At 42.7% G+C, this 14657-nt stretch overlaps 1 protein-coding gene across 1 annotated transcript in view; it reads right to left on the bottom strand.

The window, feature by feature from the left end:
- TBX1 (T-box transcription factor 1) overlaps positions 1-14657 on the bottom strand; it is a 36524-nt gene that overhangs the window by 16765 nt on the left and 5102 nt on the right. Inside the window, exons 2-3 of the mRNA XM_063143752.1 lie at positions 6294-6395; positions 682-853 (exon numbers count right to left, since the gene is read on the bottom strand). Of these exons, the coding sequence (XP_062999822.1) occupies positions 682-853; positions 6294-6395 (274 nt within the window). The remainder of the gene's footprint in view (positions 1-681; positions 854-6293; positions 6396-14657) is intronic.

Raw genomic sequence — 14657 nt, forward strand, 5'->3', positions numbered from 1 at the left:
CTTATATGGACTTCGAGAGGGAATTCAGAGAAGTTTAGCAAGTCCAACTTTTGCTGGTTCGCACATCCCTGTTTTTTATGCTACGTTTCAATTAAGATTTTGCGACTCTGGATTTTGTTGTTAGCTGCTGTGAGCGTGATTTTGGGGGTAAAAGGGCAGGAGAGAAATTAAACAAGTATCAAACTCATTCCTTCTTTTCTGCTTGTGCTGCAGCACTGCTCAAAGCCCAATAAGCCCAACCACAAGAATGTCACGGCCAACCATTCCAGGGCCGGGCAAAGCTGGTACTAGGCCTGGGCCAGATGGGAAATGTAGGCCCCATTTCAAACTGTTCATTAAGTATTTTTTAATCAGTTCGAAATACATATGAACTAGAACGTTTTATATATTAAAAAAAAGGTAATGGCAAGCGTACTTATTCAAGATGTATATAAGACATCACTTCTTCACATTCAGAAATGCTTTACGTGCTTTTCTTTGGGCAAATTCATCATTAACAGAAAAATCAAGCTACTTTGCCCAGGGGGACTCAGAGTAGGCGCCCTCATAATCGTAGGCCCATGCCAACTGGCCCCTCTGCCCAGCCCTGAACCATTCCACCATTGAAGACTCAACCCATTATTATATGGCTCGCTGTTTCCCAACCAGTTCCCTTCCCCCTTCATCCCAGATAACACTTACATGTCCATTGTCATCCAATAAGTTGTTAGTCAGCTTCAGTTTATCAAAGGAGACGATCTGTTTCATCCACTGTGCTCCCCTAGCAGGGGAATCAGGGTGATAATGGACCCTTCCTGGTGTCGCTGGGTCGGCCTTGCCGGCCACCAGCCAGGAAGAACTGTGAAATGCGTATCTACGTGGGGAGGAAAAAAGAAAGGCAGTGCAGAGTTAGCCATCGTGCGATGTAAGGATTCCAAGGCAGTTTAGCTTTATTTATTTTAAAATTTAAAACATTTATATAAAAAAACCAAAAAACTAAAGCAGGGTACAATCTCTTCCGGCAGGCCTACCCAGATGGATTTTAAATCTAAGAATTTTAAAGTGGCGTGATTGTTATTTTAATATTGTATCGGTTTTAGATGCTCTTTTAATCAGTTTTATGTATTTGATTTATATTGTATTGTATTTAATGTTGTTCCCAGCCTCGATCCAGAGGGAGAGGTGGGTAAGATTATTATTAGTAATAGTAGTAGTAGTAGTAGTACATGAATACCAATAAATTCCATCCCCCTGCTCCATGTGGACTCCTGTATTGAGGAGGGGGGTGGACTCGATGGACCCTTCCAACTCTACTATTCTATGATTCTAAAAAAACAAATTAAGTTTAAAAGGCAGACAATAATACGCACCAAGGTATTCTGAAATCGTAAAGCAATTAGCAGAATAAGAGGAACACAACTTCAAGAACTATGATCAACAGAAGCAACAAAAATAATCACTGGTTTGCTCTACTGTAATTGTGGCTGAATTTCTGGCCAGCCTGACTCCCTGTAGGGATGTTGGAAATATCTGAAACAGACTGAAATGAAATCCAGATTTCTTTTAATCCGGTCCACGGATTCTGCTTTGGACCAGTATCAGTGGGTCCAGCAGATTCCATGGACATGCAGGTTTAAAAACAAGCAAAAGAAACCCCTACAAAATTTACATAAATAAATTAGTAGACAAAACCGCAAGTTAAGACAAGGAACGGTACGCAATTCACAAATATTACAATAATGCATGTGCATTTTTAAAGGCATTTTAAAAAAGAACAACATAAATTGGTATGTAAATTCTGTGCTCCCATAACCTGGCATGGAATTTGCATTCTTCGGTGCAAATGAATTTACATAATTTTCAGTGTGTGTGTGTGTGTGTGTGTGTGGCGGGGAGAGAATCCGAATTTGTGGGTTTGAAGATGATAGAGCAGAAAATTACATACAATCCATGGAACCCACACAGGGCAGATTAAATGAAATCTGAACATCCCTAGCTCCCTGCACTGAACACCTTGAAGTTATCTATGGTTAGAAGAATGGCAACTGCTTCTTTGCTCCCAAATAAGCCTACCTCACAGGGTTTCTGTGAGGATAAGATGGAGAGGAGGAGGACCATGTGAGCCGCTGTGAGTTCCTTGCAAGAGGAAAAAGGGCAGGATATAAATTTAATAACAAATAAGGAAACCAAGGTCACCCCTCTTGTGTGTGAGAAAATGCCAGATCCACTGGTCAATCAGCTAAGATCAGGATAACATCCCTAGTTACTACGATTCATCCAAATTAGGAAATGTTCCAGGTTTTTTTGCTAAAATGCCAGAAGGGATGGGGCGGGGGGTGGGTGGGTGTTGAGGAACTATTTTATGTAAAATAGATCTTGCAGAGAAACTGATCTGAGAGAAGAGAGAGAAGATTTTTTGGCTGTTTTGTCAGCAACTGCTTAACATAAAAAGAGAGAAAATGAGAACCAGGAGGGATAATAAAAGTATTATGCAGCCATAGTTATGTCCATTATATCTCCCTGTTGTTTTTTTGTTAAGGCTTGCCTACTCCTTGCTGAATTGTAGTGGGAAAACTCTATAGCACATCCTTCCCCAACATGATGCTCTCCAAATGTGATGGCCTACAATACCCATGCTGACTAGGAACTATGGAAGTTGTAATCCAACACAGCTGGAGTATGACTAAATCTAGATTCAGCCCAAAGTAAATATACTACTAAATCTGGATCTAAACCCTCTGAGTTTAGCAGAGATTGCGCCAAAATATAGGTCATATCCAATGTTAGTCCTACCTAGAGTAGACCCATTAATATGAATGAGACATAGTTTACTTACAACTAACTTGAATTCCATTCATTTCAATGAGTCTACTCTATGTCTAACACTGAATGCACACCAGACATTCCTGCCAATTCACTGGAAACCTCTCATAGTAGTACAGGGCTTGAGACCACAATACCTGATGGAGCCCCTGTCCCAATAAGGTTCTGCATCTAATTCACACCAATTGTGAAATGATCGTGAAATTGTGAAATGATGAGACCCAACATTGTTATCTTTTCAGCTCCAGGTTAAGACCTCTCTCTTTTCTCAGGCATTTGGCAACATATGATAACCTTTTAATTGGTCCTGGATTTGTCTTCTGGTTAAGGCTGTTTGTTCAAAGTTGTCTTTAGATATATATTGACTTTGTGTATACTGTTTGTTTGTGTATTTCATGTAAATGGTTGTTTAGAACTTTCTACACTGTATTTTGACGTTTTTAATCTTTATAAACTGCCCAGAGAGCCTCTGCTATGGAGCAGTATAGAAATAATAATAATAATAATAATAATAATAATAATAATAATAATAATAATAATAATGGCTTTCCCCAACTAAGGAAAGTCCATGTGTTGGACTATTTCTCTTATAATCCCTGGCATCGTGCTGGCTGGGGATGTTGGGAACTGTAGTCCAAAATATCTTGGTGGGGGCCAGGTTGAGAAAGGTTGTTCTACAAGATCCAGATCTACCTTCTGTTTGCCCCTCCTGGTGTATTGGATCACAGCCTTAAACAATTTGCAGTTCCTGTTAATTCCTCCAACAAAAGTTGTTCTTCTCAATGTCCACATTGATTCAACAATGTGTTGGTTAGGCCGATCTCGAGAGGGGTGGGCAGTGGTGTTTATTTAAAAGTCAGATCTGCCTTGATACAGAGAGAACCGTCTCACCTTGGAACCAAGCAGAAACATCACTCACGAAACAAGAAAAGAAAAAGATGTACTCTCAATGGGATGTTATATATCCCATTTCCTTTGACAAGCAAACAGTTATGAAACGTCTTGGGAAACTGGAGATCTGTCTAAATATTTACATCTCCAGCGCACCGCGATTCATAGGCGCAGTGGGTTTTATGCCAGGCGTCTTGGATCTGGAGCGCAACGGACAAATGCGCCTCTGAAGTCAAGGTAAGAAAAAAGCAGAGTGTGTAACTTGCAGCCATACAGGCAGAAAAGGTGGGTGGGTGGAAAATGCACCCCTTGCACTGGTAAATTTCCAAAAGATGGTGCACAGGATAGGATAACATGAGCAGTTTCTTCCCTCCACTTGAAAAACAGGTTAATGATTATTACTCAACTGAAATTGAACCCTCCTTTTATATGGGCCCAATTTATATGGGCCCGAGACTTGAGATCTGTTGGAGGAGCCCTTCTCCGCATCCCACCAACGCAACATATACGCTATGATGGGACAAGGGAGAGGGCTTTCTCTGTTGTGGCACCCAGACTGTGGAATGCCCTCCCCTTGGAGGCCCGACGCCAAAGCTGATTTTATTCTGGCGGCAAGTGAAAACATGGCTTTTTAACAAAGCTTTTAATGGTTGAATTCACTAAGTTGGCACATTGTTTTAACTGTTTTAATAGTTTTACTGCTTTTAAATTATATATTGTTTTAACTTGGTTTATGGTTTAATTTGTTTTTAACTGTGCATATTTATTGTTTTATACCGCATGCTTTTATCTGTATGCCGCCCTGAGATCTTAATTATATAGGGCGGGATAGAAATGTTTTAAATAAATAAATAATAAAGTGGGCAAGTCTGCACTGCTATCCATACACACTGGAGAGTCTCTGTGTTGTAGCGGTTAGAGTGTTGGGCTGGGACACAGGAGACCTGGGTTCTAGTCCCCGCTCAGCCATGAAGCTCTCTGGGTAACTTTGAGTCAATCAGTGACTCTCAGCCTAACCTACCTTGCAGGGTTGTTGTGAGGACAAAAAAGGAGAAGGAAGAGGACCATTTCGTGCAAAAGGGGGGGGGAAGCAAAATACAATTGTAATGATGATGATGATAATAATAATCTGGAAGTAAGCCCCATCGAACTCAATGGGGCTTACTTCTGAGTCGACATGTATAGGATTGCACTTTATAAATGTACCAGATCACGTTTGTTGCTACCATCATTTTTATTTTCTTCTTCCTCTGGCTGAAAAAGGGGGAGGGCGGGAGTTTCGACAAAGTCCTTAAATGGAGGTGCCCCATTTTCAAATGGCTTTTTTTCTTGTCCTGCGCCCCCTGCTATATCAAGGCTGCAATCCTTAATAGCCACTTACTCGGTAGTAAGATTAAATTCTGCGGGGGAGGTGGGGGAGAGCACAGCCAGCCAGATGGGATATAGAAAATTAGGCAGAAATTAAGAAATCGACTTTCACCGAACCTGCTCAGGAGATGGCTTTGAGGCAGATTCTTTTACCGAGAGAGTACAAAACGGGAGATAATCGCTGACAAATTACAGAGGCCTCGGAGCAACAGCAACAACAGAAATTACATAAAAGAGGCAATAAAAATGGGATCTAATCGCCAGTGTGTTGTTGGAATGGCAAACTCTACATTCGTTTTGTGAGGGGTGGGGCCTGTGGAAAACTCACTCCCCCCTCCTTTTCCCTTTCCCTCCTTGCTGAGTTGTTGCTGCTGTTCTTCTTAAAGGACTGGGCGCAGGAGAGACATTACGCCAGTCCTTTTGCAACTTCATTGGCTGCCAGTCCAGGTCCGGGCCCAATTCAAAGTGCTGGTATTGACATTTAAAGCCCTAAATGGTTTGGGGCCAGGTTATCTGAAGGAACGCCTCCTCCCATATGTACCTACCCGGACCTTAAGATCATCTACAGGGGCCCTTCTCCGTGAGCCCCTGCCAAAGGAAGTGAGGCAGGTGGCTACTAGGAGGAGGGCCTTCTCCGCTGTGGCACCCCGGTTGTGGAACGAGCTCCCCAGAGAGGTCCGCCTGGCGCCTACACTGTACTGCTTTCATCGCCAGCTGAAGACCTTTTTATTCACTCAGTATTTTAACACTTAATTTTAACTTAAATTTAAATTTTACTGTTTTAACTCTGTATTTTAATCTTATATCAACTTTGCTGTGTGGTTTTATCCTGGTTGCGCTTTTTATATTGTATTTCATAATTGTGTTTTAACCTGTTGGGTGTTTTACTGTGGTTTTAATTTTTGTGAACCGCCCAGAGAGCTTCGGCTATTGGGCGGTATAAAAATGTAATAAATAAATAAATAAATAAATAAATAAATTTTGCATGTCAGAATGCAAGCAGATGGGTCAATGTAACTCAACCTAGAGGAGCCCCCCAACCCAATCAAAGAATCGGTTTTCACTGTAAATATTTCCCCACTAAGATATAATTGTCTAGCCTGCATTATCATCAGCATGTTACTTGGAAGTAAATCCAATTTAACCAAATTCAGCTAGATGTGTACAAAATTAGGCATGGTGTGGAGAATGTGGATAGAGAGACATTTTTTTTCTCCCTCTCTTGTACTTGCCGGTATCGCTTGTCGTCCACTGGAACAAAGTCCATTAAGAGCATATAGTCAGCCATGGGGTCCATCCCGAATATTTTCACCTGGAAGGTGGGGAACATTCGCCTGGAATAAAAGAAGAAGAAGAAGAGGTAAGTGAGTTACTGGTAGTAGTGCTCCTTTCTAATTTTGTATTTGCATGGTAGTGTAGAGTGGGTGGGAAAACCAAAACAATAACAATAATAATTATTCATGGCGAACAAGACCCATTCATTTCAATGGGTCTACTCTAGGTAGGACTCAGATTGGATACAATCCCATGGCTTCGCCTGATCCAACTGGGCATAAAACAGTAAAGACACACACACAAATGGTTGTTTTTACTCTTTCTCCTATTCAGAGTAGACCCATTAAAATAAATGGGCCTTAATGTAGATTCCTGCATTGAGCAGGGGGTTGGACTCGATGGCCTTATAGGCCCTTCTAACTCTACTCTTCTATGGCTCTGTGATTAAGTGACTCATGGCTGACTTAAGACCCATTCATGGCGAACAAGACCCATTCATTTCAATGGGTCTACTCTAGTAGGACTCAGATTGGATACAATCCCATGCCACAATTCAAAGTGCTGGTTATGACCTATAAAGCCCTATATGGCTCGGGTCCAGGTTATTTGAAAGACCGTATTGTCCCTTATGAGCCAGCCGGTGCTTTAAGATCTTCTGGAGAAGGCCTTCTTTCAGTCCCACCATCTTCACAGGCGCGCTTGGTGGGAACATGGGAGAGGGCCTTCTCGGTGGCTGCTCCAGTGCTTTGGAAGCTAGGCTGGCTCCCTCCTTGATGGGCTTTCGGAAGCAGGCTAAAACTTTTTTGTTCCAGCAGGCCTTTGGAGAATAATCTGGCCCTCCATCTATGTTAATGTTCTATAATTTTGTTGTGTATTTTAAACGTTTATGGTTTTGTTCCCCCCCTCCCCCAATGTATGTTTTAAGCTTTGTAAGGCCGCCTTGAGGCCCAGCATTGGGCAAAAGGCGAGATACAGATAAATATAATAATAATAATAATAATAATAATAATAATAATAATGGCTTTGCCTGATCCAACTGGGATGCCTTCCCAAACCTAACACCACTGCCCACCCCCACAGATATGTTGGAATACAACTCACATCATCCCACATTCAGCTGGGGATGATGGGACTTATAGTCCAATGCACCTGGAGGGCAGCAGGTTGGAGAAAGATGTGCTTGGCAGTGTCCCCAGTCCACTGAACTGAAGCACGGAGAGGCTTGCTCATTGCTCAGTGATTCCATACAGAAAGTACCAGAGATGCTGAAAGGCCCAGGTTCAATCTCCAGGAACCCCCAGGTGAAAAAAGGATCAGCTAACAGGTGACGGAAAAGGAAGACCCTTTACTGGGAACAGCTGCTAGTAAAGTAGACAGTGGTAGTCTAGATAAACTAACACACTAATATCAGCTTCCTCTCCTATCAGTGGAGGTTGGTGGCTCTGATTTCTGTGGGGCAGTGAATCCATTCTGGGCCAGAACTAGCCAGAACTCTAAAGGAGCTATCCAACATGCTGGACATGATTTGAGGGGAGGTTTCAGCACCCTTGGATAGCTCCTTTAAATTTCCAGCTGGTTCTGATAGAAACCCAGGTTGGATTTACAGCCCCACCAAAATCAGAGCCACCAGCCTCCACTGCTTCCCACACTGGCACCTTAATAACCAAATTACACATCCATAAACAGAAATGACTTGGTTGGCAGGAAGTCCCAACAGAATTGAGGAGAGCAGAACATTTCAGCCTCTGTAAAATGAACTCACTGCCTGGACAATCTATTTAATTTACCACCCTTCCACAATCTGGTCTCCCCATCCACCCAAGATACGACGGACTCCAGCCCAAAGCATCTGGAGGGCTACCAGGTTGGGCAAGGCCAATTTAATCCAATGCATTCCCTTGGAAAGAAATTGGTTGGGCAAGAAATGGGCTTTCTAAAAATCCAAACCTGGGTCAGGTTTGCCTTGTCTTCCTCTCAGAGAGTGGTGCTTGGCAGGTGAAAGAAGAGGCCAGAATAGATCAGGAAGAGGAGAGAGGAGTGACAGTGAAGCAGCTTTAAAATCAATGGGTTGCACATTAAGGATAAAAAGAAACTGGCCATCTTGCGTTCCCGGACCCATCATAAAAATGTGGCTGGAAGCAAATAGAGAGGGGCCCTCCATAGCTCAGTGGTAGAGCATGTGGAACATCCTACACACAATTCTTGGCATCTCTAAGTGTTTGGATATATCTATCTATCTATCTATCTATCTATCTATCTACACACACTGAGAGCTTTATCACACCAGCGTTATACTGTGCAATCACTGCGAATTGCATGCAAAGGACTCAGAAGTTTCCCACCTTATAATCTGCTTTGATTGTGAAGTACTCCCATGCATCCTGCCTTAATTGTGCTATAAAGCCAAAAGATTCAACGTATTTAGCCCCTACTTTTTGAGCGTATCTTCCGAGCCGCCGCTGGGGCGCAGGAGCAGGATTTTAAACAAATGCTTACATCTGCGTAAGCTTTAAAGATAAAGACACCAAAATTGTCACAGTAATAGATATTAGGGAGAGCTTTAAGCATACCAAATTTGAATTGAATTGGGTCATCCGTTGGTTTTTTTATGATTTTTTTACATTTCCCCCCTTAAACTCACTTCCTGATATGCAAAGGATTGCTGTCGCCCAGTAGCAAAAACAACAACCGCGAAAGCTTAGTGCTATGGGGATAATGGGATAATCTGAGGGAAGCAGGTACGTGGGATGAAGCTCAAATGCACACACACACACACACACACACACACACACACACACACACACATCAGGTAACAAGTTTTGACCTTAGACCCCGGCGAGACACTGCTGGTTATAGTACACAATCCTGAGTGAAAGATGTAAGGCAGAAGTTCTTCCAAGTGAAAGAAATTAGAACTAGATAAGGGGGACCTGCAACAAAATGTTGCAGCATGAACAGCTTCAGTTTGGGATTCCAGCCACACCCTTTTCCATCTCCCCACCCAAAACAGTCAGCATTTCATGACTACTGAGCCATCTTCATTGGGCTGTTTTTGCATTCTCCTCATCACTACCATTTTTTTTCTTAAAAACAGAACAAAACACAATTTTGTGTACTTTTGCAAAACCTGATGTCCCAAGCCTACCAATATCTCCTTCTTGTGCAAAGGGGGAACAGTTTTGGCTACATAAACAACAGCGTTCGCTGCCCAAACACTGCGAACAGAGGGGATGAAAACTGACAATGGAAACAAAAATTAAAGGCAGCTTCGTTGGTGGTGGAAAGCCTTTTTCAGGACTAAGTGAAATTAATAATAATAATAATAATTTATAAAGTGCCATAAATGTACATGGTACTGTACAAAGAACCAGACAATAAAACAACTCCCTGCCCAAATGGCTTACGATCTAAAAATGTAAACATAAAATTTAATAAAATATTAAAAGTTAAAACAACCCAAAGTAGAGATGAGTAAGCTTTAATCTGGATGCTTCATTGTACAGTTATGGGAGGCTCAGAAGCTTGCTCATGGCTGCTGTGGGATGTTTTAGTTTTTCTTCATAAAAGCATCATCCTAAGATTCCTCTTGGTAATGGAGACCGAAATCCCATAGAAGAGCAGCAATGCTGAGCGAGAAAGTGAATCCTATTGACTTCTTCAGAGGGTGACTCTGCAAACTCCTGCTAAAGAAATCCAGATACTTTGGCATTGGTAGACTGGGCTGGGTTTTTTCCCCCGGGGCTTTGGGTGCCCCCTGGCCACCAATCCAAAGGCCAGAAAGGTCAGGGTTACAGACCCCCTCACTAGAGCTGTCTTCTCCCAAAGTGACAAGGCTTCTTTTTTTTTCTACCAGCATCTCCATCAATTCTTCTTCTTCCAAATGCCCAGGCTGCTGTGGAGGATACAGCAGCCTTGACAAATCAAGCAATGATACTTTTCCCGGACTGCCCCCATTTCAGACTGCTGGAAGAGGCTGGCAAGTTTTAAAGTTGGCTGATTGCTCAAATTTGTTTTTAGATGTATGTTGCCTCTGTGTATACTGCCTGTTGTGTGGTTTTTAATGTTTTAAAATTTTGAACATTATTTTTAATGTTTTAATATCTGTAAACCACCCAGATTTCTTTGGCTATGGGGGTGGTATAGAAATGTAATAAATCATCACCATGTTTCCCACCAAAAAAACATACAAAAAAAATTTAAAAAATAAAAATAAAAACACCTCGCACAGAGAAATCTAGCATTGCAGGGCGCCTAACCTTCACCCAAGCACGCTATTTTTCTAAGCGCTCTTTTTCTTTCTTTCATAGAACAGCACTGAAAACTGTCCAAATTGACACCTGCAGCCTGAAGGGAGAAAGGCTAAAGGAAGTGTTACCTCTTCAGTCTGCTGCAGTGCAAATAGGCCTCAGGTAGATTCACTGTCCTGTTTTTGTGTTGCCGCCTGTCTCATGTCTGTAGCCAGCATAAATATGCCTGAGACCCTGGCTTGGGGAAGAATTGCTCCTTCCTCAGGATGACTCCCCCCCCCCATTTCCCCAGTTTCTAGAAGGGTGGGGGGTTGAGAGTATGTTGCAATAAAAACAAAGGAAGAGTCTTGTAGGGCCTGAAAGCTAACAGATTTATTGTGGCAGAAGCTTCTGCGGATTCAAGCACCTGCTAAGATGGTTCCAGTGCAGGAAACTTTCTGCACATCCTAGGCTGTGATCCTGTAGCTGGGGGCATAAGCCCCATTAAACTCAATTATACCTGCGCTTGAGTAGACATGTATAAGGTTGCACTGTAGTCTTGGCAGTCTCACAAGACCCTTTGTTATTTTCCCTTTCCCCCAGTGGTTACAGATTGTTCTCCCTGGACTATTTGGTGCCCCAATCCTGAACGCCAGTCCTTGGAAATATGCACCATCGCTTTCACGGAGTTAACTATGCCAACCCGAGGGACTGCCATGCATTTGCTGTGAGAGGCTCTCACTCAAACCAAGGCACACGCCTTGTATTTCCCCCTATCTAACACAACTGGATCCAAGGAGTGTAAACTCTGCTCAGTTGTAGTACTCAAAACAGATTCCTGGGCACGCATGCTTTAATTCCAGGTGTATGGTTCTTTGCACTAGGCTCCAGCTGGTGAATTGGAGGGTTGTTGTTTTTCTAGTAATAAATACAAGACTGAGGTCACCTACTGTCTCAGGTCTTTAAGCCGCAGCCACCAACACCACACACAGAGCTAAGGGCAAAGCATACAATTTTGGGGATTTCGCCCCCGCCCACTGGGAAAATAGTCCACATTAAAATCGATAGGGCTTGTTCCCAGCTGAAGTGTTTTGACATCAGAATGGTTAGGAGGAAAGCTGCCGTTCTAAGCACAGTTCCTCGAGAGTAAATCCAACTGAAATAAATTGGGTAGGAGTGGGCTGCAGAAATTTAGGAGCAATGGGAGCCCCTTTTCTTTTCTAAAACCCCTCTCCAAAATGCTTTCTCCCTCCCCCCCCCCCACTTTCTTTCATGATGGTTCAAACAATCCCAAAAATCTATGGTAAGAACAAGACACGTTGCAATTGAGTGGGACGTGGATAGGACTCGTAAGTGGGTGGGAAGCAATAAAAAAGCTAGTGAAAGTCTGAAAGTATTATTATTATTATTAATAATAATAATAATAATAATACTGCAGTTTTTATCTCGCTCAGTAGGGAGCATGTCCCATTGAACTCAGTAGAAGAATCGCTTTCTACAGAGTTCCTGGGGTGATTATTATTTTCCCCCAACCTTTCCTCCTTCCAAGTAAACCAAACCTGGTGGCACTGCTGGGCCATCAGACGGAAAAGAACCTGGAGCAGTTTTGCTTACTAGATGGCCAGCTCAGTTATAAGGCTTGAGTGGAGTCTAGTAACATGAGTATATTAGCTCAAACCCTTATTGGGACAAAGACTGCCGGATATACTGGATTTATGGACTTCTCCAGCTGCAAGGAGGTGAAGAGAGCCTCTAGAATAAATCAGCTAGTCTTTAAAGCAAAACTGGGCAGATTTAGCATTGCGGGATCTACTTTGTTGGATTTAGTTTGCTTTTGTTTTGTCTGTTTGTTTATTAGAACCCTGAGACTAGAAGATCTAGAACCCTGAGACTTTTTTAAAAAAAAAATAGAACCCTGAACAGAATAGAACCCTGGTGCAAAACACACGCTTAGAATGAAAGAATTCTAAGCCCTGGAGTTTGTTGTGAGTACCAGAACCAAACTGAGCTCCCAGTTTTTCCACGCAAATATCTATGCCTCATTATCCCATACTTCCTTCCTTTCAGTAGTATAATCCAGGGTGGGAAGGGAGTCAATTTGTTTTTGCTATGGTTGAACAACTGGAATCCAGAAATCCTGGCTGATCTCCTGCGAATCACCTAGGGATCTTATCAACGGATCCAAACCGATCTTCTGTTCCCAGCCCAGTTTTAAAGGTGCCACAAGAATCTTGGTTGTTTTGACTGCCACAGACTTGACAGGGTCGCCTCTCTGAAAGTCGCTATTTCAATTCACCCTGGGGTTGAATTCAGTCTCTCAGTTAGAAAGGGTCCGGCTACGGGCTATGTGGAGAAAGAGAAATCTGGACTGCGGATTGGGACAGCTGTTGTGTCTTTTCCCAGGGTTTCTTGGCCATTTATGTTTTTCTTGGCACCAGAACGCACACGCACACACGTGTGTACTTGTGTGTCCATGTGTGTGCTTGGGGGGGGGGCGGGAATCGTTGGTACACAATCTAATGAGGCGAACTTCCCTCCAAAACAAAGCAAATTTCGAGAGAAAAGCAAACCCAGCGCTCCTTAAACGCGTCCACATTGACCAGGACCAAACACGCTCGTTATTAAGTTCCAGGCCTGAGTTACCAAACCAAGTATGATGTTTTAAAGGCTTTGAACCCTATTAACCTCATACTCCAGTCTCTCTCTCTCTCTCTCTCTCTCTCTCTCTCTCTCTGTGTGTGTGTGTGTGTGTGTGTGTGTGAATCGAAGCTTTAAATAAACAAATTAACTTGAGAAAACCCAGCTTAAAACAACACCTAGAATGGGACAGAGGGAATCATTAAAATAAACAGAGCTCTTCAATGAGGAAGCTCACAGCACAAGGGTGATCCCCCACCCCCAGGGACTAGAAACCTGTCTCAAAGCTAGATTTGTTTGTTCGTCCCATTTTAAGATTTCACTTTCCTCACACAGACACACACACACAGCGCTGTGGGCCTTCAGAACTTTGAAATAATTCGTCCAACCCAGAACCCTGGTGCTGATTTGCACAGAGGAGAGAGAGGGCATAAAATGAAATAGAAAGCAATCTCCTTGTTTTCACATTCTCAAGCTACATTGTCTGCCTCAGTCCTTTTGTGGTCATTGAGAAAAGAAATCAGCGGAAATCCAGATAGTTCACACCGGTCCCTTTTTAGGATGGTAGTCTTACACACAACCCAAACAAATTTCACTAGGAAGTAAATTCTACTGAAATCAGGTGGTTGTGGTTTTTTAATTACTTCCGAGTAAAAGTTGATGTGGTCAGGCTCAAACTAACTAGAGAACTAAAATTGGATCCCAACATTCTTTCAATTTACATTTAAAATGTATAATAACTGGCAATTTCAAAGCAAAATGGGGAAATTGAAATGGAGGTGGGTTTTTTTTACACAATTCGTTCCATACTCTTAAGGCCCTGTTTTCCCTTTGAAAGGTTTGGGTTTCATTTCGCATTGGCAACCCTAATAACAGCATTGCCCTAATACGGATTTTGCCATTTTTCTTGCGGTCCAAAGATTTTGCATTACCCGAAACACATTCGCTGGGAAGCAAAACCCCATCGAAATCAACGGGCTGTGCTTTTTTCCCTTCTTTCTTTAAAAATCATCAACAGACATATCAGTGTAAGTTCTGGAGGAGGCTTCCCAGATGGATCTGGATCACAACATCTATCATCCCCAACTAGCATGGCTCAGAATGGGAGTGGCAGACCAAATGCACCAGCCTAGGGGGAGGCTGACCCAGAGCTTAACGGAATAATCGAATTAATGGGTTTCGTGATCAGAAACTGACCTTCAAATCCAAATCCAAAAGAGATTTTAAAAAAAACCACTCCGAACAACAACCCTCCCACACACAAAACTCATGCATGGAGACTGTGTACAGAATAAACCCGAAAAATCTCGGGGTGGGGTGGAGGAGCTGGACAGGTTCCCTGCTATGAAATTATTAAAGTGAAATAAAGTATTGTGGTTTCCCCCAATGCGTTGAAACAATCGCTAAGGTTTGTAAGACCTAACTGCACCCCCGCATCACACACACACACAGAAAGCT

Source organism: Elgaria multicarinata, chromosome 18, assembly GCF_023053635.1.
Source record: "Elgaria multicarinata webbii isolate HBS135686 ecotype San Diego chromosome 18, rElgMul1.1.pri, whole genome shotgun sequence".
Taxonomy (NCBI): Eukaryota; Metazoa; Chordata; class Lepidosauria; order Squamata; family Anguidae; genus Elgaria; species Elgaria multicarinata.